The sequence below is a fragment of the Anneissia japonica genome, unplaced genomic scaffold (assembly GCF_011630105.1).
Source record: "Anneissia japonica isolate Jap-2015-1 unplaced genomic scaffold, ASM1163010v1 scaffold1525_len913038_cov183, whole genome shotgun sequence".
In the NCBI taxonomy this organism is placed as follows: Eukaryota; Metazoa; Echinodermata; class Crinoidea; order Comatulida; family Comatulidae; genus Anneissia; species Anneissia japonica.
In genome coordinates this window covers 356700-383178 of record NW_022728504.1, presented here as the reverse complement: position 1 = coordinate 383178, position 26479 = coordinate 356700, and the positions used below count along the sequence as shown (strand labels likewise).

Below are 26479 nucleotides of genomic sequence, written 5' to 3'. Positions count from 1 at the left end.
ATATACATATACATACATATATATATATATATATATTGAAGAGTAGGTTTGCATGTATGCTCCTAGTAAAATAAAATTCAAAAACAATGAAAAAACGGTGTACAATCATTGAAAGTTGACTTGCGGAACACAAATTTATTAAGCTATAACAAAATCAAACGGATATTTTGATAGCTCCTGCTATCTTCACCAACGTTAAAGTGAGAAAACTTGGGAGATCTTACATATACATAAAGGATAATAAACCAATCAGAATCAAGTTATCAATACAATTAGTTGATTGGACCACAAAATATAAGTTCAGTGACAAGTTAATGGGCAAATTAATTACAATTAAATCATGATAAGATGTTGGCAAAATGATTTTGTAAGTGATAGTGTATTGGCGGTGCCATTGAACCAGCTTAATGCTAAGACTTATTTAACTACAGTAAACAATAACAGGAAATAAAACATAGTAAGATTAATAAGGTCCTATATAATTAAAACAATTGTGGAATAGAAAATAAATAGCCGAAATATAAGGTATATATATGAATTAAATAATGATGACAAATAAAATACAGTTTAGAAATTAATGAATATAAAAAAAATGTACATAACCTATTTACTGTAATGCTTGGTACACCAAGTAGGTGGTTCTGAAAAGAAAGTTCTTTTCAAAACTATCGATGTGATATACCTCAAGCATCTGAATCTGGATATGGTTAAGTCTGCAGTTTCAACCTAGGTCGTACTTTCGCCAACTATGATATTATTTCAATTTTAGTCACAGATCTCTGTGTTTGCAAAACGGACATTTTTATTTTAATTTAATTATTTATTATTATTTATTTATTGTTTTTTATTTTAATTTTGTTTTGTTTTTGAATCATGTTAGTGTTATGGATTGGCTTAATCTTTTTGTAGCGCTCGCTTGAAGCTATTAAAGATTTTGTGATGTAGTCTTGATTTCGGCCAGTAAATACATTATTCGCCTTTCAAGCAATATTTCATTATTACTTTATTTTCATAGGTTATTTAACAGGAAGTGAGGACTATTGGACACATTTTCGGTCAGGAGGCAATCAAGCAAATTTCCTGGAACACTGGTATGGTTATGACTTACATGACAACCTTCGACCTGCATGGGAATACACTGGCAATTATTCGGCTTATGTCTTTACTGAGCGTGTGCAGAATATTTTTAAGAGTCATAATCAAGATGAGGTTTGTTTTGTGCAGAAGTTTAGAATAATTAAAGCTAATTTTACAATTGCAGAGTTTATACTTTTTCATTTTCTGACCAGCTGGAACTCATGCAAGGTGGATATTACCTTCATGCCAAGGAGTGACAGTAAGTCACAGAAGCTTTTAGAACAGTATAACTTTATAATTCTAGACTATCAATTTCAAGAGACGCATGTGTCTTTTAGTAGACACGTGCTGAATTTAATTTTAGGCAAAATCTGTTACAAATTGCAAGGAGTAGGCCTACAGTATGCAGGGGCGCATCCAGAGATGTCCGAATAGGGTGGCCGACAAGAGGCCGAAATTCGGACCAGTTGAGATAATACTACCCTAAGGGGTCTGGCGTCATGCCCCCGCGAAACTTTTGTTTTCTAGATGCCCAAAAGTAACCTATGGGGTGTTTTGGGCGGTGATTGTTTTCTTTTTCTTTCTTTCTTTCTTTTTTTTTCTTATTTTACTTTCCTAAATCCGTCCCTGGAGTAGTATATGTATTTGTATTTGTGGTTTGAAAATCCACTTATCTATTATTAATTTTTATGTGATGTTTAACCCCTTTGGAATTATTTGTGTATAACTTTATATGAGGTACTGTTTTGTGTCTATTTCTGTTTTGAAAACTCTGGTTTGTGCTTTGTTTCACAATTTTTCCCTCAGTACACTAATTGCATATTACAGTATTATTTATATCAGCTGATTTTCATCCTTTTTTGTGCTGTGGAAAAATGATGTAGCTGTATTCATATACTGTAATCAGCAACATTTCAAATTCTATGCACACAAGTGTTACAGGATGACCTTGTATTCACTTTCACCTGTTTTTGTGCCCACTCACAAATCCCCTTGCCCTATAACACCTATATTCTGACACACAGTCTTAAGAGCATAAACAGAATGCCATTTAACATGTAATGCTATGTTAGATGATTGTTAAATGTTATAATGTGTTTTGTTATTTCAGCCTTTTTTCCTGTATTTGGCTTTGCAATCAGTGCATTCTCCTCTCCAAGCTCCACAAAAATACATCAATATGTATTCACACATTAAAAACAAAAATCGGAGGTTGTATGCTGCCATGACAACATGTATGGATGATGCTGTTGGGAACATTGTCAAGTCTCTTCAGGATCTCCAGCTGTGGAATAATACACTGCTCATCTTTTCAACAGGTAAGCTCAGATGAACTCAACCAAACAGGTTTATTTACTTATTCATTACTGTAGGAATCACTTTAGAATCAGCGGCACTCGCTCGTTCCGAGTGGGGCATCAAAAAGTACATAACTAAATCAAATACAGTAATCAGATTGAAATAATATGAGAGAGATAGAAAATAAACCCAACTTAATTTACAAACACAAAATAAAAATTTATCTTAACTAATGTTTCATAAGGTTACCACAATGGTCCTTAATGACAATTAAGGGCCCCTTGTGATTATTTTATAAAGGGAACTTCATTAGACTTGAAACCTAAATCAGAAAATAATCCTGCAGATACTTCCAATGTACCCTGACAGCCTGCTGAGGGCTACGTACATCCTGCAGATACTTCCAATCCATCCTGACAGCCTGCTGAAGGGCTATGCATGCATCCTGCAGATTCTTCCAATGCAATCTGACACTGCTAAGGGCTACATTCATCCTGCAGAAACCTCTAATCCATCCTGACAGCCTGCTGAAAGGCTACATACATCCTGCAGATACTTCCAATGCATCCTGACAGCGGGCTACATACATCCTGCAGAAACTTCTAATCCATCCTGACAGCCTGCTGAAGGGCTACATACATCCTGCAGATACTTCCAATGCATCCTAACAGCCTGCTGAGACTACATACATCCTGCAGAAACCTCTAATCCATCCTGACAGCCTGCTGAAGGGCTACATAGATACTTCCAAATGCTGCTCATAGTCCTCCATGAGCAGCGCTTTATTGGTTGCCAAAAAATGAATTTAATAAGAACTTCTACTCTTTGTTTAATATCATATCACTCTCTGACAACACATTGGCATAAAGTATGTTTTCTTTTTCTAATTTTCAATTACCTGCTTTACAAAACAAATTGAAATTTAGAAATACATTTACAGCCGCATGACTAAAGTAAACACCACTAAACACAGCCATACTGGGTCAGTAATATAAAATTTAAGTGCCTTATGGTCAGGTGTTATCAAGTTGTTTAAAAAATTAGGGATGTACATGGGTGTCCAGGCCCGTAACCGGGGGTGGGGGCGTGTTTGGGGAACCCCTGATTTTGATTTTGATTTATCATATCTTTTTCTATTAAAGAAACACTTTTCTGAGTTACACTTGGCGTATAGGAAACCCCCCTTCACAGGAACATGGTTACAGGCCTGGTGCCCACCCCCTAATTTATGAATAATTTTCATAACCCTCCTCTGGTCATATAACTAAACAACAGAGGGTTTATTTAAAGCTCAATGATTAAATTTAATAGTCTAAATTATATGCAAAATACTTAAAATACTGTATAAGTAGAAAAAAATATTCTGCAGAAGTCTACATAATTACTGTAAAATTTATGAAAAAATATGCAATTGAATCCTTTTTTTAAAGATAACGGTGGACAAGTTGCAGAAGGCGGAAACAACTGGCCTCTACGTGGCTGGAAGGGATCATATTGGGAAGGTGGTATGAAAGCAGTCGGCTTTGCTTCTAGTCCTCTTCTGCCATCAAGTGTACAAGGCACCATTACTAATGAATTAATGCATGTCAGTGATTGGTTTCCTACATTAGTGGAAGGTATTGCCAAAGGCAACATCAGAAATACAGAATTAGATGGTTTTAATGTATGGTCAACTATCAGGTAATTTCTTGTAGTTAAATGCAAATATAAAAAGAAGCCAGACATGATGTGTGTCTTAATTAATAACTAAAACAAGTAAATGTTAACTCATATTTATTATATCTTTATTAATGAGGAAAATATTGAATGTGAAGCAAAGGAAATAGGTTAATGAAGCTTACATGTGGATTATATGCACAGCAGCCATCTATTGTAATTGACTCAAATATCAGTAGTAATATCACAGACCATTCTTATAGCTGCAGCACTTGTGTATCTAATGGGAAGTAAGCCCCCTTAAAGGTTTTCCTGCCCCTCCCCTCACTGAGAATTAGCTGAGCAGAAAAATTGAACTCAAGTAGTTAAAAGTTGCCTAATGTCACCTCATTCTTTGTTCGTGGCAGCAGCCAGGTTAACACACACAATGTGCTAACTAAATTTTTAAAAATAAAGGACAACAAACAAACAGTAATCTAGGTTTCAGACATTTGATGTGTACAACATGCTAACAAATTACAGTACTGTACAGTGAACACAATTATAATTATTTAACTGATTTGATACTAAAACAGTTTGATTAATTTTTTTGTTTACTGGAAAATAAAAATGAAAAGCATTCTGTTAACCAGCAGCTATTTAGAAGACTATCCCAGCACAATACGTTAATATTTAATGTAGAATGTCGTGGATAGGTATGTCAAAAAATGATGTAATACATCAGCAACTTGCAGCCACTTGCGTTATTATGTTATTATATGCTATTATGTTATTATAACATGAAATTATGTTATAAATACAAATTTATGGTTCTACAAAAAAATGTTTTGTACACCAAACTGTAACGATTATAACGTAAAAATGTTAGATGGGATAATTATATAAAGTGCATCCAAAATAATTGATTTGTTTATCAGTCAATTTTTGATTTGTTTAATTACTAATTTGATTCGAAAAATTATGTGTTTGTACTTTCAGTGAAGGCAAACCCTCTCCTCGTAAAGAATTGCTACATAACATCGATGCTTTTGAAGAAGATGACAAGAGTACTTTTAATGTGAACATGACAGCAGCAATTCGAGTTGGTGACTGGAAGCTTATCACTGGTCATCCAGGTACACAAGTATTCATTTACTTTATTACTTTAGTTGTACATCTAGGCCAGGGGTTCTCAATTGGCGGCCAGCAGGCCATCTCTGGCCCACGAGTGTGTGTTATGCGGCCTGCAAGAACAAGCTAAAAATAATATTTTCCGTTAAGCTTGGGGGTAGATTTCTCACTTTAATAATTTTGCATTCTGTTTTGCTGACTAAGCTTATACAGTATATTGCCCACAAATTGTAGTGATTTAATCAATCAAAATTGGAAGAACTATCGCAGCAAACAGTAAAGAAATACTGTATTACATTTTGACTCTTGCATTACCAAACAGAAGGGTAAGAGTTTTAGGTCGAGATGCCCTGTATGAGCATCTAGCGGCTTATTTTTTCAAAATTTCTAATTCGGGATTTCCCAAAATTATATAACCCCAGGCTCGCGCTAAGCGCCATAGAACACCTCTTGCTCTGGCACTTAAAATTTATTCAATGAACAATTTTGACCCCTATTGCGATATAGTTGAGAACCCCTGGTCTAGGCTAAGGCTCAAATGGTTATTACATATATGTATGAATCGAGTTCAGTATTAGACTAATATTTGAAAATGATTTGATCATTATTAGCAGTACTGAGGTGGATCTCAAGGATTGGGGTGCAGTTGGTGTGATAACATTGTTTTTTTTATTTATTTCCTGTATTTTGAAAATGTTGATGTCAAATATTCTCATTAAAAAAACCTTTTTAGAAAATGAGATTGCCATTTCTAGGAATATAGGTTCCAAATGATTAAAGTTTTCTCCCAATTAATGAAAATAAATGTTTAAGGTTAGAGCTGAAGACAGAGCGATATTTCCGTGCATCTAGATGTGCCATATCCTTAAAATGTGCTCACATCACAAATGCAAAAAACACATTAAAATTTGCTTTTCAACTTTGCCCCAGCCATGTGTGCCTGAGGTGGGTGTGGTCATGCATCACCACTAACTAAATCCTGAATCCATCCCAGCAGTACATGTACGGTAATAATTGAATTGATTATCGACTTTTTTTCAGGAGCTGACAATGGAGCCTGGATCCCTGTACCAAACTCAGGTATAAATGCATTTAAACCTCTGTTGATACCAGACCAAAATGTTTGGTTGTTTAACATCACTGGTGACCCTTATGAATACCGTGACCTCTCTCAGTTACGTCCTGATATTGTTTCCCAGTTGACTGAAAGACTGCACTACTATTATAACAAGTCTGTTCCTGCTTATTACCCTGATCCTGATCCCAAGGCTAACCCAGCATTGCACGAGGATGTATGGGGCCCATGGCTGTAAATATCATTTCAGCAACACATACAAGCCTATTAATTTAGTCATGAGTTAAAATGTATAAAAAAAAAGTCCATTAAAAAAACACATTTTTTTAAGACACATTTATATCTTTTGTTGTTGTGCTGGAAAAAGGAGCATTGGAAATAATTCATCTGCTTTGTTGTTTTCATTAATTTTCTTGGTTTGTTTTCATGGTTATGTGGTTTTTTTTGTGTTTGTTTTTATTTTCACGTAATACAAGATTAATATTATTATTATTTCACTGAGCTATTGGAACTGTCATGTGTTTTGAGGTTTACTATATATATTATTAATAGCACAGTACTACAAATAAAGTATATATTTTTGTATTTCATTGATCTACATTTGAGTGTATCTAAACCAGAATATCTGAAAATAGTACGGTGTGCCCCTTTATTGTGTAAAGCTAAATCGATACAACACAGCTACTAAAACTGTAATAATACCACCTGATACCATATAAATAAGCAAGTGGAGATTTTTTAGAACATAGAATTTGTAGAAACACTACTTCAAAGATAATGGAAAAGCAACATTAACATTGTTTGGGTAGACTGTACTATTAATTTAAAGCCTGTGCAATATATAATAGATTTTTAAAATTATTGATTATTATCATTCCTCAAATTCAGCTTTTAATGAACGTATTATAGTTTTTTTAATTGGCATAAGGTGCAACACAAATATTTTTATGGTGAAGGCAACATAATGTATATAAAATATATAAATAGGTTTGGCTATTCTGTTACTTACCTCAAAGAAATAAGGTATATTTAGTATTGTTTTAATGAGTTGATAACTTCCAAGGTGAATGGTTACATGAAGCATATTTTTTTTTTTTTTTTTTAATGAAAATAAAGTATTTTTGCAGAATATATAAATTGTGGTATCCAAATGAATTTTGGAAAGGCAGAAGCATACTACTGAAGACATACTGACCGATGTTGAGCATCTTGTGGGATATACCACTAAGAATGGTGATTATATCCTTGGCCTTCAGCCTAAACCTATCTCTTTGTGCGCACTATACCTAATTTAATTGGTGTTCCATACTCGATTGCTTTTCTTTTGGCTTATTCCGTCTCTAAATTAACTTTCTCGTTGGTGGCGCTGTCCAGAATGAGAAATATAATATGCTAGTTAGACTTGTGGCAAGTCTAATTTGCATGGTACAAACAACATTTAAAGACGTTATGCACAACTACATGACCAGCATTAATTACATGACATCATGTCACAGTGGCGGATCCAGGAATTTAAGTCAAAGTGGACAGGAATTAAGATAATTGGCATTTGACTAATCCTGTTGTAGTAACCTGAAAAATACAAATTTTAATTTTTCTTGTTTATAACAAAGTAATCGGTAATATATAGAATAAATAATATAAGATAAATTTTAAAAATTATTAATCCTCTTTGGAAAAATCTTTGCTCGCATACAAAAATTACAATATAATATGTAATACCTGTCTCTTATACACATCTAGATGTGTATAAGAGACAGATTCTAAGCAACACACCGCTCTGTCACATAGTCGCATCAAGTTCAGTGTTGGTTCACATTAAGGAATATAAAAGGTTTTACTTTTTGTGTTGCTTTTGAGCTTGGTGTAAATAGGCCTTAACTGGTTATGGTCTCAGAAACAAGGAACACAGAAAAATAAGTTTTGACGAATATATATAGCACTTTATATGTTCAAACATGAAAAATCTTGAAATTGATTGTGACTGCAGCATGGTTCAAATGTTAATACAGTATATAAATACAGTTAAGAACATTTGTCAAACATTGCATACAAATGTGTGAATAGAACCAGCTAATCATCTTAAATTAATATTCACAATAGATAGTCAAGGTCCTTTATATATACAATACATACATTAGAAATCTGTCTCTTATACACATCTAGATGTGTATAAGAGACAGCTTCCAATCCCAGGGTTGTGGGTGAATTGCTGTCACAGTAACAGGATTTTTTCTCGCTACCGAAACTTCACACCAAATTCCACTCCCTAAGCCTCATAATGAAATTTGATTTATGTTGAGCATCTTGTGGGATATACCACTAAGAATGGTGATTATATCCTTGGCCTTCAGCCTAAACCTATCTCTTTGTGTGCACTATACCTAATTTAATTGGTGTTCCATACTCGATTGCTTTTCTTTCGGCTTATTCCATCTCTAAATTAACTTTCTCGTTGGTGGCGCTGTCCAGAATGAGAAATATAATATGCTAGTTAGACTTGTGGCAAGTCTAATTTGCATGGTACAAACAACATTTAAAGACGTTATGCACGACTACATGACCAGCATTAATTACATGACATCATGTCACAGTAGTGGATCCAGGAATTCAAAATAGAGGAGGCCCGGTTAGGGACTTTCACGGATGGAGGATCCATACCACCTCAGTCCCACTATAGTGTCGGGGCTGAGGTAAGAAAATTTGTGATTATGCTGGTACTTCTAGGTGGCCGGAAATTGCACTCTCAAGATTTGAATATAATTTTCTTTATATCTTTGAATTCACCACTGGTTCAGTAAGATCATGTGCAGTTTTTTAGTTTACAAACCTGGTTTAGTTTACAAACACACACAAAAAAAGACTACAGTATGTACATAATTATCAATGTTAAAAATTCAATAAGTAATAAGTGACTAACTTACAATTAAAAATCTGTATGAAAACAAAATCCCTATCAAATTATTGAACATATAATTATTGTAATACTTTTCTGTATATTTTTACATAGACAATTAAAATGGACAGTGATTTTTGTAGTAAAATTAATGTGTGTGGGGAAAAATGATTTTAGTAACTCATTTAATCCTTTTAAATGGATTGAATTTTTGAAGTATTCTCAGATTATTTTGACAGGAAATAATTCTTTAATGCATGAGATCTTGTTGATATAAACTGTTCCTTTTTAAATATGATATACTGTACAAGGCTTTGGCCATTAACAGTAATAATCAAATTGCTAACAAGATTAACAGAATATTAGATCTGTAGTCTTATTACTAAAGAAGGCACATGTGGAAAAACAACTTTGGAATAAATTCACCTACACAGTCAGCTTTAATACCAATTATCTGCATTTTATAATAATTTTTGAAATCAGGGCATTATAAATATTTATTAAAGTATTAAAGCATATGTTTGGAAGGTAAAAATAATGATTAATGCTTACAACATATGGACATCCATAGCATGAAGTTAAGCACAACACATGTTTGGTATCACAATATTGATTCTTTTATTTCATTTCAAAATAGAGTGAAAGCAGTATGAGTGAAAGGCATTAATGAATACATTAGTCTGAAGCTGAAATCACACCATCATTTCAACTTCAGCAATGTACATTATTTACATGATCACATGAACTAACCCAGTAAAGTTGAAAGTCCTTGCACAAAATGGATCAATGGAAGCATCAATCACAAAAGAATTCATTAAATATTATAAACCCATTGAAATGTTCTTTTCCAGTGGTATGATGCAGTAGCTCATTTATGCTCTCAAGAGTGTACTAACTAGTTTATATATTATACCCAACTAGTTAGAACACTGACGCTGCAGCCCAAATACGCGGAGCATGACAGTTGCGTAGTGCAATCCATTTACTCTGTGCACGACATTAGTCGTCACAAATGCATTGTTCAAAATTTGTTCTACAGTCTGCAGGAATCACTGATGGGTAATAAGTTCATTCTAGGAAAATTTTATAATATAATATTTTTCGTCACAAGTTTATGAAAATGAAAATCATTTTGTGGCCAAACGACCCAAACAAACGTCCAGACGCAATCCACTTTACGGAACTTTAAAAGAAACCAATATTAATAGCTCATTAAATGGTAAACAACAATTTTCAGATTGCTCTCTCTTTACAACAAAATTTAGCATGTGATATGACATTCAATTTCAAGGAAAATCCAATTTTGAGTCGCAACCCATATTTTCAGTATTTTCAGAACAGCTATTCTAAGCAACACACCGCTCTGTCACATAGTCGCATCAAGTTCAGTGTTGGTTCACATTAAGGAATATAAAAGGTTTTACTTTTTGTGTTGCTTTTGAGCTTGGTGTAAATAGGCCTTAACTGGTTATGGTCTCAGAAACAAGGAACACAGAAAAATAAGTTTTGACGAATATATATAGCACTTTATATGTTCAAACATGAAAAATCTTGAAATTGATTGTGACTGCAGCATGGTTCAAATGTTAATACAGTATATAAATACAGTTAAGAACATTTGTCAAACATTGCATACAAATGTGTGAATAGAACCAGCTAATCATCTTAAATTAATATTCACAATAGATAGTCAAGGTCCTTTATATATACAATACATACATTAGAAATAGCAATACATGATGCACATACCAATACCTTATCCTCCTCCTTCAAAATTTAATTTACACGTCAATATTAATTTATATAGTGAATTGTACTGGTAATATAATGGAGCTTACTAATGTATGTTGTTAAATAATGTTATGGTCACATCAAAAAATATAAAATGAATACCCAACCAATCAATAATTTAGTGTTCAACTGCATAATAATGTCATCCTCATTCATAAACTCTGCTTGGAAGACATCAATTTAGAGCCCAAGAGTGTACTCTGCTTAGGCCACACCCACTAAAGTCTTCTCAGTTTATACTCAATTTGCACTCAGCCCACCAACTCCAGTTCACTCCCATTCTGTTGTTCCAGGAGGCTTAGCTGTCAAATCGTATAAAACACGTGAAATTCCAGGAACTGTCTTTACTTTCTTTGCAATCTCATTCAGCACCTGAAATGAAAGTCAATACTTGTGTAAAATACTCCTGACAACACATACAGTATGATATTTGCAAATAACAAGCCCGATTTACTTTATGACTGTTCATGATCTAAACATAAAACATGTATATAAATTTTAATGTATAGCCGTTGAGCATATATACTTATCTAACCGAAAAAAAATTCCATTTGTATCAAAGTGCCCTAACAAAAAACCAGAAAATTTGAGTGCCAATAATTATAATAGAAAGCTGCCGTAGTTATAATGAATGTGTCAATAAAATGAAAAATGTGGCCTCTGCAATTGCGACAGACTAAAGATCTGGGTCATCAATTAAAACCCCGACCTCAAGTTTAGGAGACATAACTACAAGCTGCGCCAACAAACTCCCACCAAACATTAATAAATCAATCAAAAGGTGTTTCTTTAAACCTTTGTTAATATTTTTGTGTGCCTGTAATTTTCCTGATCATTGCCATTCTGTGGTTTAACATTCATTATAAAATCATTTTTAATTAATTATTTAGATTTGAATGTCATTTAATGATCTATAAATAATGTCCATGAAGCATACAACATACATTGACAAAGCATATTTATGACTGCCTTGATATCACTGTTCCTTGCCAAGTGTGTGGCAAGGCCTACGTAGGCTAGGGCCTATTCCACCTAACCAAATGACATAGGGCCTACTGAAAGACCCTACTTGGTACAACCCTGGCCGGAAACAAATACCTATTAATTTTATCCCCACTACGCCACTGATGTAAATATTGAGAGTTTATATCTTTGTGTGTAATATTTCTTGTATAAGATCTTGTTTTACGATACTTAAAAAGAGGCGTATCACATTGATCCCTCTTTCTGTGTCCAACACTAGTGTTGATTTCGTTTTTTAGATGCTTAAGAAGAGGGTGTAGCACATTGATCTCTGTTTAACCTGCGTGCGTCACACACTAGTGTTGATTTCCTTTTTAATATGATTAAGAAGAGGGTGTATCACATTGATCTCTGTTTACTGTGTTTGCGTCGAACACTAATGTATCAACTACAAGTGTATTATTTTGAAAATTCTATAAATACTATATGACCAACAGGTATGTCAAGCAAATTCATTCATACTAAATGTAGTGAATTTTCAGTAACTTACATCCTTTTGTATTTGGTTGCCAGGTACTGCAGGAACTCCTGTCATAAAATCATTGGTAATAAATGTTCTGATGACAACACTACGTTGACATGATGGCTTACGTAGTACAGGGTCCCGGTCAAAGTGGACAGGAATTAAGATAATTGGCATTTGACTAATCCTGTTGTAGTAACCTGAAAAATACAAATTTTAATTTTTCTTGTTTATAACAAAGTAATCGGTAATATATAGAATAAATAATATAAGATAAATTTTAAAAATTATTAATCCTCTTTGGAAAAATCTTTGCTCGCATACAAAAATTACAATATAATATGTAATACACCATACCATACTGTGTGTGTGAGCTGAATCATGGTTGACTACAATAGTGGTACTCACTGTGAGTGTGAGCTGAACCATGGTTGGCTACAGTAGTGGTACTCACTGTGAGTTTGCGCTGAATCATGGTTGATTACAGTAGCGGTACTCACTGTGTGTTAGAGCTGAACCATGGTTGGCTAAAGTAGTGGTACTCACTGTGAGTTTGTGCTGAATCATGGTTGATTACAGTAGTGGTACTCGCTGTGAGTTTGAGCTGAATCATGAACCCCTTTCAGACAGACCTGCAATACTGTAATATTGCGGTAAGCACGCCGGCAAGGGTTTCTGTCTGAATGAGGGGTCGATACGCTAATATGCCTGGTTACTTTAGGCCACCTTGCACCCTAGTATTATTGCTGCAATATTGCGGTAACTGGCTTGCTCTTTCAGAAAGGGTCTACTCGATATTGCACCAATCAAGCCGGCGTGTGCATTTATGTAAACAAGCAAGGCTAAAGTTGAAAACAATTCCGCTGTGGTATTTAAACCGCCAATATTACGCCATTCTATAGGACCATTTTAGACAGAAAAGCTTAGGATACCGCAATGTTCCAGTAAAAGGCACTGTGTGAAAAGGTATAGGCATGCTTAAAACAATATTGCGGCATTGCTGTGTGTTTGAGCTGAATCATGATTGGCTACAGTAGTGGTAATCCCTGTGAGTGTGAGCTGAATCATGATTGGCTACAGTAGTGGTAATCCCTGTGAGTGCGAACTTAATCATGGTTGGCTACAGAGTAGTAGTTAATGTGTGGACAATGGATCATGGATATTATTGGATCCACTGGTTATATGCATACATTCTGTTTCCTTCTTATTTATAGACAAAAACAATATCAATATCTTCAAATATTATACACTTCCCAAAAAAAGAGTAGTCCTATGTCCCCTGGTATACAGGCCATTATCATTACAATATAGAATGATAGAAATAAACAAAAAACATAGTACATGTATGTGCTATATTGTACTTACCACTTTCCTTGAGAATAATCTGAGCATAATGATCAGCTTGTCTGAGTGTTCCAAGCACATTAGGTGTAAGGAAAGTTGGAGTGATGTCTTGTATTGCTTCATTCACTGGCTTTCCAAATATAAACACAACCCTAAAAAAAAAAAACCACACACCAAACAAATAATATTAAAATAGAAGGTTTTGAATTGGGACATGTTTAAAGGTATGTTATTAACTCAGCGTGTAGTGAGACGATTTATTTTTACAACGATCACTATTTATTTTATTTCTATAGTAGAATGCACATTGCTGAAACAACCCTTCATGATTAATAATACTCCACTGGGATTGTAAATGCTTGAATGATTATTTAATATCAATTAAACTGAAAGGAAATAAATTCATTCTGGGTTCAATTGAAAAGGAAAAACAGACCAAATTAGTCCCCAAATCGAAGATGTTATAGTGGGTATAACATCAAAACAAACTGCTAGGAGGCCGTTTTTTTTTTACACAATAATAGGCCTCCACTCGAATAAATTTCAACAGTTTTTAAACTCCTCAATCTTTATTTGTACATACTACTGTAAACTAACTTACAGAAAAGCCTTGATAGATATTCCTTTAATTAACGTCAAGTGTTGGATTTGAAATGGAATGAAACAAAACAAATGGAAAAATTGAACATTTTTGCATAGCCGTTGCGTGAATACAGGCCTAGCGACAGACTAGGGAGTTATACCAACAACGTTCTTCTAACTCATTGGTCATCGTAGTCAAAAGAAACATCTTATTCAACAATTCAGCAATTTAAGTTTGTCCAATAGTTTAAATATTCCATACAGAAATTGCTACAAAATGACTTGGTGACAGTATTTAAGCTGAATGAGTACATGTACCTCTAAATCAACAACGACCCCTTAGTCAGCAATGGTTATAGCGAGGGCCTCGAGTGATAGGCCTAGGCCCCCCCAGAAGGCCTCTCAAAACTCTTCATATTTTTAGTCTGAATGGAAATGTAAATCAAATCAACCTTAGTCTCATGAATCTACGAATCATTCAAAATATATATGTTGTTATAAAAAGCACCTTCTACGCCAACTTCATTACATAGACGATTTAATATACACCACTTTTGACTCCGCTCAATGCATTAGCATAGCTCTTTGGGCATGTTTACAACTTTAATACCCACTCGGCGAAAAACGTGATGACGTCATTTGGGTGACTAATTCGGTCTATTCAGAAATAAATTTAATTGTTGGTTAATAAGCAGCAGTTACTCTTGATTTAGGGAGCTCAATGAACTTCTAAATAGGTTCTTTCAATTGAACCAACTTTACTATTTTAGCTAGCAAAATGGTTTATAAGTCAAACTCGCCTAAGTCGAGTCTAAAGTGCCACTGAAAAATTTTACTAAAGCAAAGTCAAATTTTTTTCGAGCTATATAAATAGCAACTTGACTTGGAGAGTTACCCCGGTATTCTTAAAACAAATTTTAGTGGTAGTTCGAGCTATAACTTAAAACTTACGTCATTTCGTATTCTTAAAATGAACTTCGACTAGCACTACGACTAAATGACACAGTCTAGGGTCAGGCTAAATCGCCGACTTGAAACATTTACCCCACTAAAAACATGTTTTTGTAACTCACGATAAATTGAAACGAATAAAAACGATTGTATATGCAGGTTTGATATATCTTCGGTGTGTTAAACAAAAGAGACATCAAGTTTAGCTTCCAAAAGAAGAAATTAAAATGTTTTGCTAGCCACATGCGATAGTTCCTGATTTCCACGAAATCCCCTCGCGTTGCGATCATTTAGCTTCACCGTAACAACAACAAAAATGGCGCCGCCCTCGCTCGGGCTCAACTATAATAGTTCTCCAAAGAAAGCAAATTTTCAGTGACTGTTCAAATTCTTTATCGTAATATGTTAACAACTAATATAGTTATTATTATAGAAAATTAATTAAGCGAATGAAGGTCTATTAGGAATTATGAGGAAATATGTTTTTGAACCACAGACGGCAGCTTAATATTCATCCACGTTAAAGGATCTCTAAAATTTCCCTTTAGCCCTTTTCATTGGTTAGTTTGGTAGTCGTGTCTTGCCAGTCGTCTTCAGTTGAACTAAAACTAGGACTTGATTTAGTCATAGTTAAAACTTCGACTACGTTGTTTGTGAATACAAATTGAAGCTGAAGTTGCAACTAGCACTAAATGAAGTTCTAGTTCGAAGTTCGACTAAGGTTTGTTTTAAGAATACAGGCATTAGGCCTTACGGAGACCAGAACAAATTAACACGCACTAACGGTACACGCACGATGTTGACCGCACATTTGGCCTAGTACTGTAGAAGTAAAGGCCTAGGCTACCTCAACTTAGCTTGAAAGCAGTATTCTTCAGAGTAGCAATACATTACATTAATTCTTCAATTATTACAGTATATTTAAATGTTTTAATGTTTTGTTAACTGCTTCTATGCCATTCTTTTGAATACAGTATAAAGAGGAATCAGCCAATACTTAAATTAAAGAATCATATTTATATTTGATAAACTAACATTTAATAACTGATTTTTGCATGGCCATCAAGCGAACATGTTGTAAATACGATAAATTCGGTGGGATAATCCAAAAGACCAAACCAATACTTACTAGGTGAAAGTCTATTATTAGGCAAGAATGACTGGAGATGAAATCGACAGCTAGTAGTAGTATTGCTTTTAGCTAGATTTTTTACCTGTTAATGTTATGGCAAACCTTGGGTATCATCTTAGCAAGTTGCATCAGGTTTTCCCAATCTGGTTCACCTTCACATGATAAACCTGCTACATAACTGTAAGTCCTACCATCTCCCTGAAATTAAAGGGTCAATCCTCTCATTAGCATCACAATAACATCCTCAGTTCAAAGTTCTTTGAACATTATAAATATCACTTTCAGGTTTGAAAATATCTGCCATAACTTCTAGACTACATTATGTAAGATCAGGTTATGACATTCATGTCACTAAAGAATTTTATTTCAAACAAAGTGATATCAGTTGCCACACTAGTGGTAATCACTGGTGTGTGACTCAACTATGGCCAGTATTATACAGTATAATATTTTATTGAATCTGTATAAATTGTAAATTTGAGTGTTTCTCTTCTAAGGGAGTTTATAAAATTGATTGATTTTATTTTATTTGATTGGGTCTCTGACTCAATACAATACCATTCAGATATGTCTTTGTGTATCAGCTGGAGGAGTCAATGCAAAATAATGTCTTTTGTATAACTATTCAATCACAGCTTGTATGCATGTTAAGAAAAAGAAACACTATCAATACATGTGAATTTAATAAATAATAAATGTGGCATTCCTTATAAAATAAACTAAGCCCTGAATCAGATCAATATATTTTAACAAGCGAAGCGAAGTTTGTACACTATAACGTCCGGTACCGACTACCGTAATTTATCACACTTATGCCTACAACTTTAGCTTCCCATTTTACTTACAAGCTAGATTAAAATCAGCGAAACCTATAAAAAGTTTGTATAGACAAACTACTATAATTGTCCAATCCCTGATTTCCATTTGGCTTGGATAGTTGGAGGCTATACATTTTGGTTTTTTTTTTACCATAAATATCCAACCCATGGCTGTTCTTATCGATGTCAGTCATGTATTCCCTTTGTATTAGAACAAAAGTACAGTGTATTAGATGATTATAATCCTTTTAATCATCCGTCGTCACATTCTCATCCTTTGCGCTAATAATGCCTTCAACTTCGCCCCAGACGTACGTCAACCAGCACCCACATAAACGCACCATCCCCTAACAAACATATATAGGCCTATATATATATACATAATTATACATATATATATACATATATATATATATATATATATATATGCCTATTCAGATAATCATATATTGTCACGTGTGATACAAAATAAATTAATTACGGAATTTTATCATAGGCCTGGACTCATAAATAAATAGGTCCGAGTCCAGAACAAATTACTTTTCCATCAGAACCTTTGGTTACATTGTCCCTAGACATACTTGTGAGATTAACGATAAAGTATTGTAAAAACTAAAAAACAAAGCGACCCGTAAATTTTCCTGTCCCATTTCATTGAAATTCCAGAACTGTTACTATTTTTTACCTGTAATTTAAGCAACACACATTTTGCAATTAAGACAAAATATTAGTTACTGAACTGCATTTACTATAATAATTGAGATGTGGGAATAGGAGAAAAAGACAAGATATTTGATTTCATGAAGGTTTACTTTTACAATGATATGAAAACATTGCATCAAAAATTGTTTAGGCATTAGAAAGACTTTATTTATATAAAGACGTTTTTTCTGGAACCTTGCTCAATCGTCGGTGGTCTCTTTATTTAGGTAAGTTAATTTGGGCTGACCCAACAGTACTTGGCTGACGAATCCAAAGCTGGCAGATGACGTGACGCAGCCTCTGTCAGTAGTGGTAGTGGGATCGTTCCCTGTTCACATTCCGTTATCAATGAAACCGCGTCTCGACGATCATCGGCAAAAAGCGTCGTAGATGCGAAATGTGTCAGCACATTAATATTTGATTTCTTATTGCTGTTTTGCATGACTAGACAACAATCATATTATTATAAATATGTAATAATTGATATATTAAAAATAGACCTATCATCGTCGCCCACAATTACCGTGGAAAACCGAGACTGCCGAAGGAAATTACTGTATTTAAACTGATAAAACAATAGTATATATTTTTATTCTAAATACAAAAGAAAAAATTGTGAACGTGACTAATAGCCAATGAAGGTAAAAAAAGAAAAGGACTACCATGGGCTAGATATTAATTTATGGTGAAAAACAACCTAACTATTTGCAAGCCGATGGCACCCAACGGGGTTACACTTTGTTATTAAGAACATGAGGCAATCAACATTGACATAATTTTGTATAAGCTATACACTATATTTTTTTCTTTATATAGGTTTGGCTGATTTATTTTTAATTGAAAATAAAACTGAAAGATCAAGTAGCAGGCTATGCACATACAAGTGCGATAAAAATACAGTACTCCAATATTGTACAAACTTTACTTTCACCTTGCTTGGGTAAGCACCGTCGCTTCGCTTGTTAAAATATAAAAAATATTGATCTGACTGAGGGCATAGTTTATTTTACATGGAAGGCCACGTTCATTATTTTTGTAACTCACACGTATTTATAGTTGTTCTTCAGTTTTTTCAGAGATTTGTAGGATTAAAAATATACCGTCATATTTACGTATTTATACTGTATCAAAAGCCATTGTGATACTGGTAATTATTAGCGAACGTATCATTTAGCTAATATGTTTTGTAGAGACGCAAATGGCGTATCGTTATTTTAGCCTGGTGACGTCAATTCTCTAGGTAAACAATCGACGGTGACAAGCGGCTAAAATCTGGTTATAAAACATCAAGATATGATCCTTCTATGTACAAAGGACCTACAGTTGAGTTTCGTTGAGGTAGGAGCTTATACCATGGTTAAGGTGATTTTTGACTGGAATATAACACAGTCCATTTTACAGAAAAATTTCACTACCACAGCACAGAGTATATATATATACAGAAGCGCAGTATACTAAAAAAAAATGCTATGTATTATATTTCAATTGATATAAAACATGCAAAAAAAAAAATATGCATTGGTATTAATTATTAAAAGGCAACATCAGCAAAGGGTTTATGGCAAATATATCATGTTTAGAAAAATGAATTTCAAATATACTTTTTGCAATGGTGTAATAAAAAATTAAGACAACAACCTGAACTCCAACACTTTTAATAGGCAGTAAAACAGATGACATTTCATCATGATTGGTAATGGACGCTAACATAGCTTGTTCCTCAAGACTCAAACTTGCTTGAACTCGGCCAATCAGTGCATGTGGCTAGAAACAAGAAATACTTGTGATAGTTAATAAATCAATTTGATTAATATGAAACTTGTGAAATAAAAACAGCTCTAAAGTACAAAGGTTATATCCTGAAAGTACAATGCAGTAATGCCTTACTGCAATATAACACTGTAAAGTTCTTTGTATCAATGTATTAATCAATCATGTTATAACTTAATAAGGTGCATAAGGTTTTTCCTCTAGTTACATTTTAATAATTTACATCTTTTTATAATTATTGTAATCTTAAATCTTGTGAATCTTGTAAACCTACAGTTATGTTTTACTGCAATGAGTTTTGATAATAAAAACAGGATGAATGAATATGGTTGTGTCAATGTTTTATAATTACTACATCTAACCATTCTCCTTATGGAGAATATAGAGTATGGCTATCATTGACTATTAGGTTATTTGTTAATTTGATTTACAGCCTTCTGAAACGACCAACATCATTGCACTGTTTTTTGTTTTTATCCCCGAGTCTAACCTGTAGCTAAACAGTCCAGACCAGATTAGAAGCAGAGGAACCAAAATCACTGTGCTGTTCTCCTTCCGTTTAAAACCACAAACAAGTGGTGGTACACAGGCATAGGCAGGCCAGCTGACACTGCAGAAACCTAACCACATGACCAGATACCCTAAAGGCACCCAGACCAGGAGTAAAGTCGTCATCAACTAATTGTGTGGTAAACCATAAAGAATGCTGTTACATTAGTCAAGTTGTGACATTACTGTAGGACAATTTTTTCACTTTCCTTTGTTCATAATTCATAATTTTATTTTCTCTCTCAGAGAGGGGAAGCAACAAAGGAAAGGTTGATGATAATGATAATCTGAAAGCAATTGAGGATGTTGGTTGGAAGCATTATTATAGGATGGAACTACACACAAACAATGATAGTGTGAAAGCAATTGAAGTCGACCGAAAAAGGATCCAAGATCCACAATTTTAGCAGTATGCTACCTATCACCATAATCCAAATTTACTTCATGGAAATTAAACTTATTGATGATGTGAATTTTGCTGTAATCAACTCACATATGATACCTGTGTTCCTTGAAGTAGCATTCTCATTTTGTGGATTTTGCCATGAAGAAAATGCCAAACTAATTCATAAGTTGTTCATTTGATACAGTTAATGAGAATGCCTCTCAATTGGCTTACCATTTGTTCATCTGAAATTGTAGTTGATACAATTTTACTGACTGATTAATCAAAGCTAAGAACAATAGTGTAATGTTTAGGAATATTTACACAATTAATAGTTTTTTTTTAATATTTGGTAATGTTTATTGGAAACTTATCAATAAGTAGCTGTAATTTAACCAACCTTTTGCATTTTGTTAGAATAATCAGATATAATCTTGAGTATGACACTAGTTTCAGCAAAGTCTTTACACATATACGGTTCATCTGCACAAAGTATGCGGATAGCCAGACCAGGACCTGAAAGCAAAAATCAGTACTTTTAACAACATTTCAAATACTTAATACTACCACTCAAAACTAAACATGCTCATACCAGAACAATAACAAAAAAAAAATAAAATTATACCAAAACTCAACACCATACATAATAAGCACATCATATGTGGCAGAGACAGCCCAAACCAGTCACTGGTTGCAATAATTGATTTTTAGTTATTAATACAGGGTTAAACAGTAAAATTAGAGCTATAAAATAGTAAAAGAATCATTTAATATTTGAGAAATCAGCCTTCAAAGTTCATGATTTCGGGCATTTCTCAGGCAGATATCATTATCAAATCATTTAAAATTGTTTTTTTAACATTGAAAATAAATGGGGAGAATAATAGCATAGCATGATGAATGGATATAAAAAGGTTAGTTTAGTGCAATAGATTTCAAAAGTTTTGACATTGCAGCATGTTTTGGCCATTATCTCTGAAACCCGAATTGCGACGAGTGACTGGTTTGATATGTAAATACTGTAACATAACTGTACCACAGGAACATCACCTTACAACAAAACTAATACCATACTAGATTACTACTATGTAGGAGCGGTTTGGAGCAGAGATTGCAGTTCTGCTTCTCAACCTTGAAGCCAGAGTTTCAATACCTCGCTGTGTATTTCGCTTGTGTCCTTAGGCAAGGCATTTTACCTACGGTTGTCTCTTTCCACCCAGGAGTACAAGTGAGTAACTGGTAGGTTCATACACAAAAATGCGCTGATTACAGCTGCAACATTATGAAATTATCCCAAGGGACCTGAGTATGTGTTCCATATGTGCTTGATCCAATGACCGGGGGTAAAAATACTAAGCGCATAGGTCTCTACAATATGTGCTATATAAGTCGACAATTATTATTATTATCATGCCTGAACATGACTTCCATACCAGATGTACTATCATACCTGAACATCACTTACATACCAAGATTCAAGATTTATTTATTCTTTGAACAAGTAGAAAATAAACATGGTTCAAAACTTCAGTTGATTATACATGCATAGCATTACACTGCCTAAAACCCATTACTGAAATAATCAACACCAAGATACACGTACTGTACTGACAATTAACAAACACTATCATACTGTAATACAGCTCATTCATTACCGTAGATACTGAACAGGAATTTAAAATTCTGAAAATTAGTTTATGCCTATATTGTACTTTATTTTGAATAATATAATAATATTCGCTGATAAAAGCCTTACTTCAACAATGTGAAACCCTGATAATAAAATGCAACGACACTTAATATATCAATTGTCTCGGGGTGATCAAGCAGCCATAAAACATTCATAACATTAGAAGTCTAAAACATTAGTGCCAGGTGAAGCTTTTCCACCTGGATCCCACCAGGGTGCCCCTGTACTCATTTTTTGGATCCTTTGATTAGACACTCAAATCCTTACCACCGCACTTTTAAGTCCAATTTTTCATGACGTGATGAAACTATATACCATCATGTAAAATTTGCGACACATTGTCATCGACGATACCAACTATCATCATCATTATTATTCATTTCATTTATCTCATTATATCATCATAGCTGCAAAACAGCGCAACACAAACAGAAAATAAGTGTTCAGAGGCCAAAACGAAGGCCCAAATTAACACAAAAAGCCAACATAACACTTCAGCACTTCTTAACTGTACATCTACAAATTACCAAAACCATCCTGCACAAAACAGAGCTAAATGGAAACTACTCGTAAAGTATTGTCTAGGTGCTACAATGATGTTGATAATTACAGCATTTTACCCACTCACCTGGAAATGGATGCCTTTGAACAAGTTCAGATGGTAAGCCTAGTTCTCTTCCTAGAACACGAACCTCATCTTTATGGAATTCTTTTAAAGGTTCAACAACTTTTCCTTCATTTCTGAGATGTCTCACCAATTCAGTGTCATTATGGTGAGTTTTTATTGCATCTGCACAACTACTGGCCAATGAAGAAGCACTTTCTATTAGGTCTGGTCGCAAAGTACCTATAGAATAACATGAAATCCTATATACTTAAAAATTACATCACCACAAATATTGAGTTTCAAGACCTCTCTTTTAAGTTTGGCATCATAAACACCTTTCTGGTAAATAAGTATTTGTATAAGTTATTATTGTCATAGAGAAAATAGAAATATTTTCTCTTTTAGTTTTAGCTAATTTGATTATCTTCTTGTTTTGATGTCTTTCATTTTGATTTAATTTTTATATTTTTTCTTGTTGTTAGGATGCACCACCCATGTGGTTGAGTGCCACTGATTCAAAAGTGAATATCCAAATAAATTATTAATTATTATTACAATTACCACCATTATAACCAATACATTATCATTTCTAGAGTAACATAACTATGTAAATTGGTCCTCCATGTGACATCATCCCCACAACTTATTTACAAATAAGACTTCAATGAGTTATAGTGAGTATTGCATCACTGATTGAACCTGATTGGCTATCAGAATAGGTAACATATACTGGTAAAACCTCTATCTACAGTAGACAAACTAACAATAAGGCAGGTCTTACCTTGAGCTAGCAATGTATCCTCTGGCTTTAAATTTAACTCATTACATATTTCTTCTGCTATACTCATAAATGTATCACCAATGATTTTCCTCTTTTCCTCTGGCTCTGATGTAGTGTTTAATGAATTGGTGGTTCTTCTTGGTGACTTGCTGTTCTTTTTATTAATTGGGATCGTCGTGGTGGCATTGTAAAAAGTCATTGCTGCATTAACCACTACAAGTACACATACACACAATCAAGTTGAATATTAACAGAATTGACACCATCGATGACTCTAAATTTGTACTGGCCATATAATGTTTATTTTGTGTAAATTTATGGTAAGTGTAAAAGTATAGGAAAAAGAAATGTTATAGTTTAGAAAAATATTTATATTTCCCTAAAATATTTTCACAAAATATAAAAATAAATTTAATTAAGCACTCCTATAATCCTAATAATATAATGGTGTTACTATTTAATTTTTGTGAATATAAATGTAAAATGAAATATAAAATGCTAATCACCTTTAACCTTTAGGCCAATCTTTTCTAATGATTCTAATACATGTGCACTTTCTTGTTTTCTCATGAAACCATTGTCAATGTGAACTGCGAACACCTGGTCTTCATTCAAAGCCTAAGACAAAGCCAAGTTAATAATTTGTATTACAACATAGAAATATCATGTAAAAAAGAGAATAAGCCAGTGATGTGTGGTGGCAACATACCATATTTGGTGATGTAGTACCACAACTGACAACATAGACTGTCACAATGTAACTTATTATTTACAGTTAATGTATTTTAATATTGAACATTCATGTATTTTAACATCAAATTGACATGTTGAACTATTTAATACTTTACATGCCTTCTGGAAGATATTTGAGTAGATTAAGTTAGTCAACTATTCAAGGCAATCATTACACCTCTATCAAGGCTTGCATATGCTCACATTTATAGTTGATTCTTTTCCCTCACCTCACAGTGTCTCATTCATATTTTTTTTATTGTACAGGAATCAACTTCCCCAATCACCTTATATGAAACTTACAACTACCTGCTCTCTACTCTACCTTTATGTTTGCCTTGCCTTGTTAAATGCTTTAAGCTTTTTTACACTTAATAAAAATGTTAACTAACCATCTACACATTTATTGACATACTGCATAGTACTTACCTTATATAGTAATGCTGCACATACAGTTGAGTCAACCCCACCACTTACTAGCACCTAGTTAAAAAACAAAACCTAGAATTTGTCATGTCAATCAAACAAAACAAAACCTTTTTTTTCTTTTACTTTCACTTTGATTTTTCTTATAATTTTGGGTTGTTTTCAGTGTACATAATTACTATGCTTCAAAATACAATACAGAGTGTATTATGACCTATCCAGTATTGCACCTTAAATGTTTTTTTGGGGTTTTTTTTAATGTTTTTTTTTGGCTTTTGCATTTTTAATTTATTGATATTGTGGATTGAGCACTACTGCAGTGGATACCCTGTATGTGCGCTTTATAAATCTTATTATTATTATTATTATATGATGAATGCTGATAGTGAAAGATGATTTAAAATATTCAATAACTAATGGATATGAAGAGCTAACAAGAAACCTCTTACACACCAGTACTTTCTTGTCTCCTACTACATCCTTAATCTCCTTTAGACAGCCAGTTTGTCGTCCTTTTATTGTATAAGATCCGGTACAATTTGCAATACCATACAAAAAACTATGCAGCATTTGGCGGCCATTATCTGACAAATCTACCTCAGGGTGGAACTGCACTCCATATAATTTGAGCGATTCATTTGCAATTCCTAAAATGCAAAAAAATCTATAATAATAATCTATAATAATTATATCACTATCATTTCATTCATTTAAATAATTTATTTCATAATCACCTCAACATACAGTTAAAGAAAAATAACTTATGTACTATAACATACAGTCAAAAGCCATCAATATAAAAATTCTCAAAGATGTTTGCAATAATTCTGAATCCAAGTCACTAACTTTCAACATAATCTATGGGGCGTTATCACATGTAGTGTTTTACTCAGATTCAGCATTACAATGACGTTGCCTCACCTGAGCACTCAATGTATTGCACTGCTCACCTCTAATCCTATTGTCTCACCTGAGCACTCAATTTATTGCATTGCTCACCTCTATCATGTTGTCTCACCTGAGCACTCAATTTATTGCATTGCCCACCTCTATCATGTTGTCTCACCTGAGCACTCAATTTATTGCATTACCCACCTCTACCATGTTGTCTCACCTGAGCACTCAATTTATTGCATTGCCCACCTCTATCATGTTGTCTCACCTGAGCACTCAATTTATTGCATTGCCCACCTCTATCATGTTGTCTCACCTGAGCACTCAATTTATTACATTGCCCACCTCTATCATGTTGTCTCACCTGAGCACTCAATTTATTGCATTGCCCACCTCTATCATGTTGTCTCACCTGAGCACTCAAGTTATTGCATTACCCACCTCTATCATGTTGTCTTACCTGAGCACTCAATTTATTGCATTGCCCACCTCTAATCATGTTGTCTCATCTGAGCACTCAATTTATTGCACTGCCCACCTCTATCATGTTGTCTCACCTGAGCACTCAAGTTATTGCATTACCCACCTCTATCATGTTGTCTCACCTGAGCACTCAATTTATTGCATTGCCCACCTCTAATCATGTTGTCTCACCTGAGAGCTCTCAATTTATTGCACTGCTCACCTCTAATTATGTTGTCTCACCTGAGCACTCAAGTTATTGCA

General features: G+C 33.8%; 2 protein-coding genes across 2 annotated transcripts in view; one reads left to right on the top strand and one right to left on the bottom strand.

The window, feature by feature from the left end:
* The window catches only part of LOC117114243 (arylsulfatase J-like), a 13496-nt gene extending 6083 nt beyond the window's left edge, over positions 1 to 7413 (top strand). The window contains exons 3-7 of the mRNA XM_033257847.1: positions 1016 to 1209; positions 2189 to 2396; positions 3807 to 4056; positions 5011 to 5147; positions 6184 to 7413. Of these exons, the coding sequence (XP_033113738.1) occupies positions 1016 to 1209; positions 2189 to 2396; positions 3807 to 4056; positions 5011 to 5147; positions 6184 to 6455 (1061 nt within the window). The 3' untranslated portion in view covers positions 6456 to 7413. The remainder of the gene's footprint in view (positions 1 to 1015; positions 1210 to 2188; positions 2397 to 3806; positions 4057 to 5010; positions 5148 to 6183) is intronic.
* Positions 7414 to 9702: 2289 nt separating this feature from the next.
* The window catches only part of LOC117114215 (GMP synthase [glutamine-hydrolyzing]-like), a 25157-nt gene continuing 8380 nt past the window's right edge, over positions 9703 to 26479 (bottom strand). Inside the window, exons 6-16 of the mRNA XM_033257812.1 lie at positions 25313 to 25506; positions 24863 to 24916; positions 24208 to 24319; positions 23702 to 23914; positions 22942 to 23160; positions 21024 to 21139; positions 19558 to 19683; positions 16482 to 16597; positions 13756 to 13886; positions 12418 to 12590; positions 9703 to 11276 (exon numbers count right to left, since the gene is read on the bottom strand). Coding sequence (XP_033113703.1) covers positions 11175 to 11276; positions 12418 to 12590; positions 13756 to 13886; positions 16482 to 16597; positions 19558 to 19683; positions 21024 to 21139; positions 22942 to 23160; positions 23702 to 23914; positions 24208 to 24319; positions 24863 to 24916; positions 25313 to 25506 — 1556 coding nt within the window. The 3' untranslated portion in view covers positions 9703 to 11174. The remainder of the gene's footprint in view (positions 11277 to 12417; positions 12591 to 13755; positions 13887 to 16481; positions 16598 to 19557; positions 19684 to 21023; positions 21140 to 22941; positions 23161 to 23701; positions 23915 to 24207; positions 24320 to 24862; positions 24917 to 25312; positions 25507 to 26479) is intronic.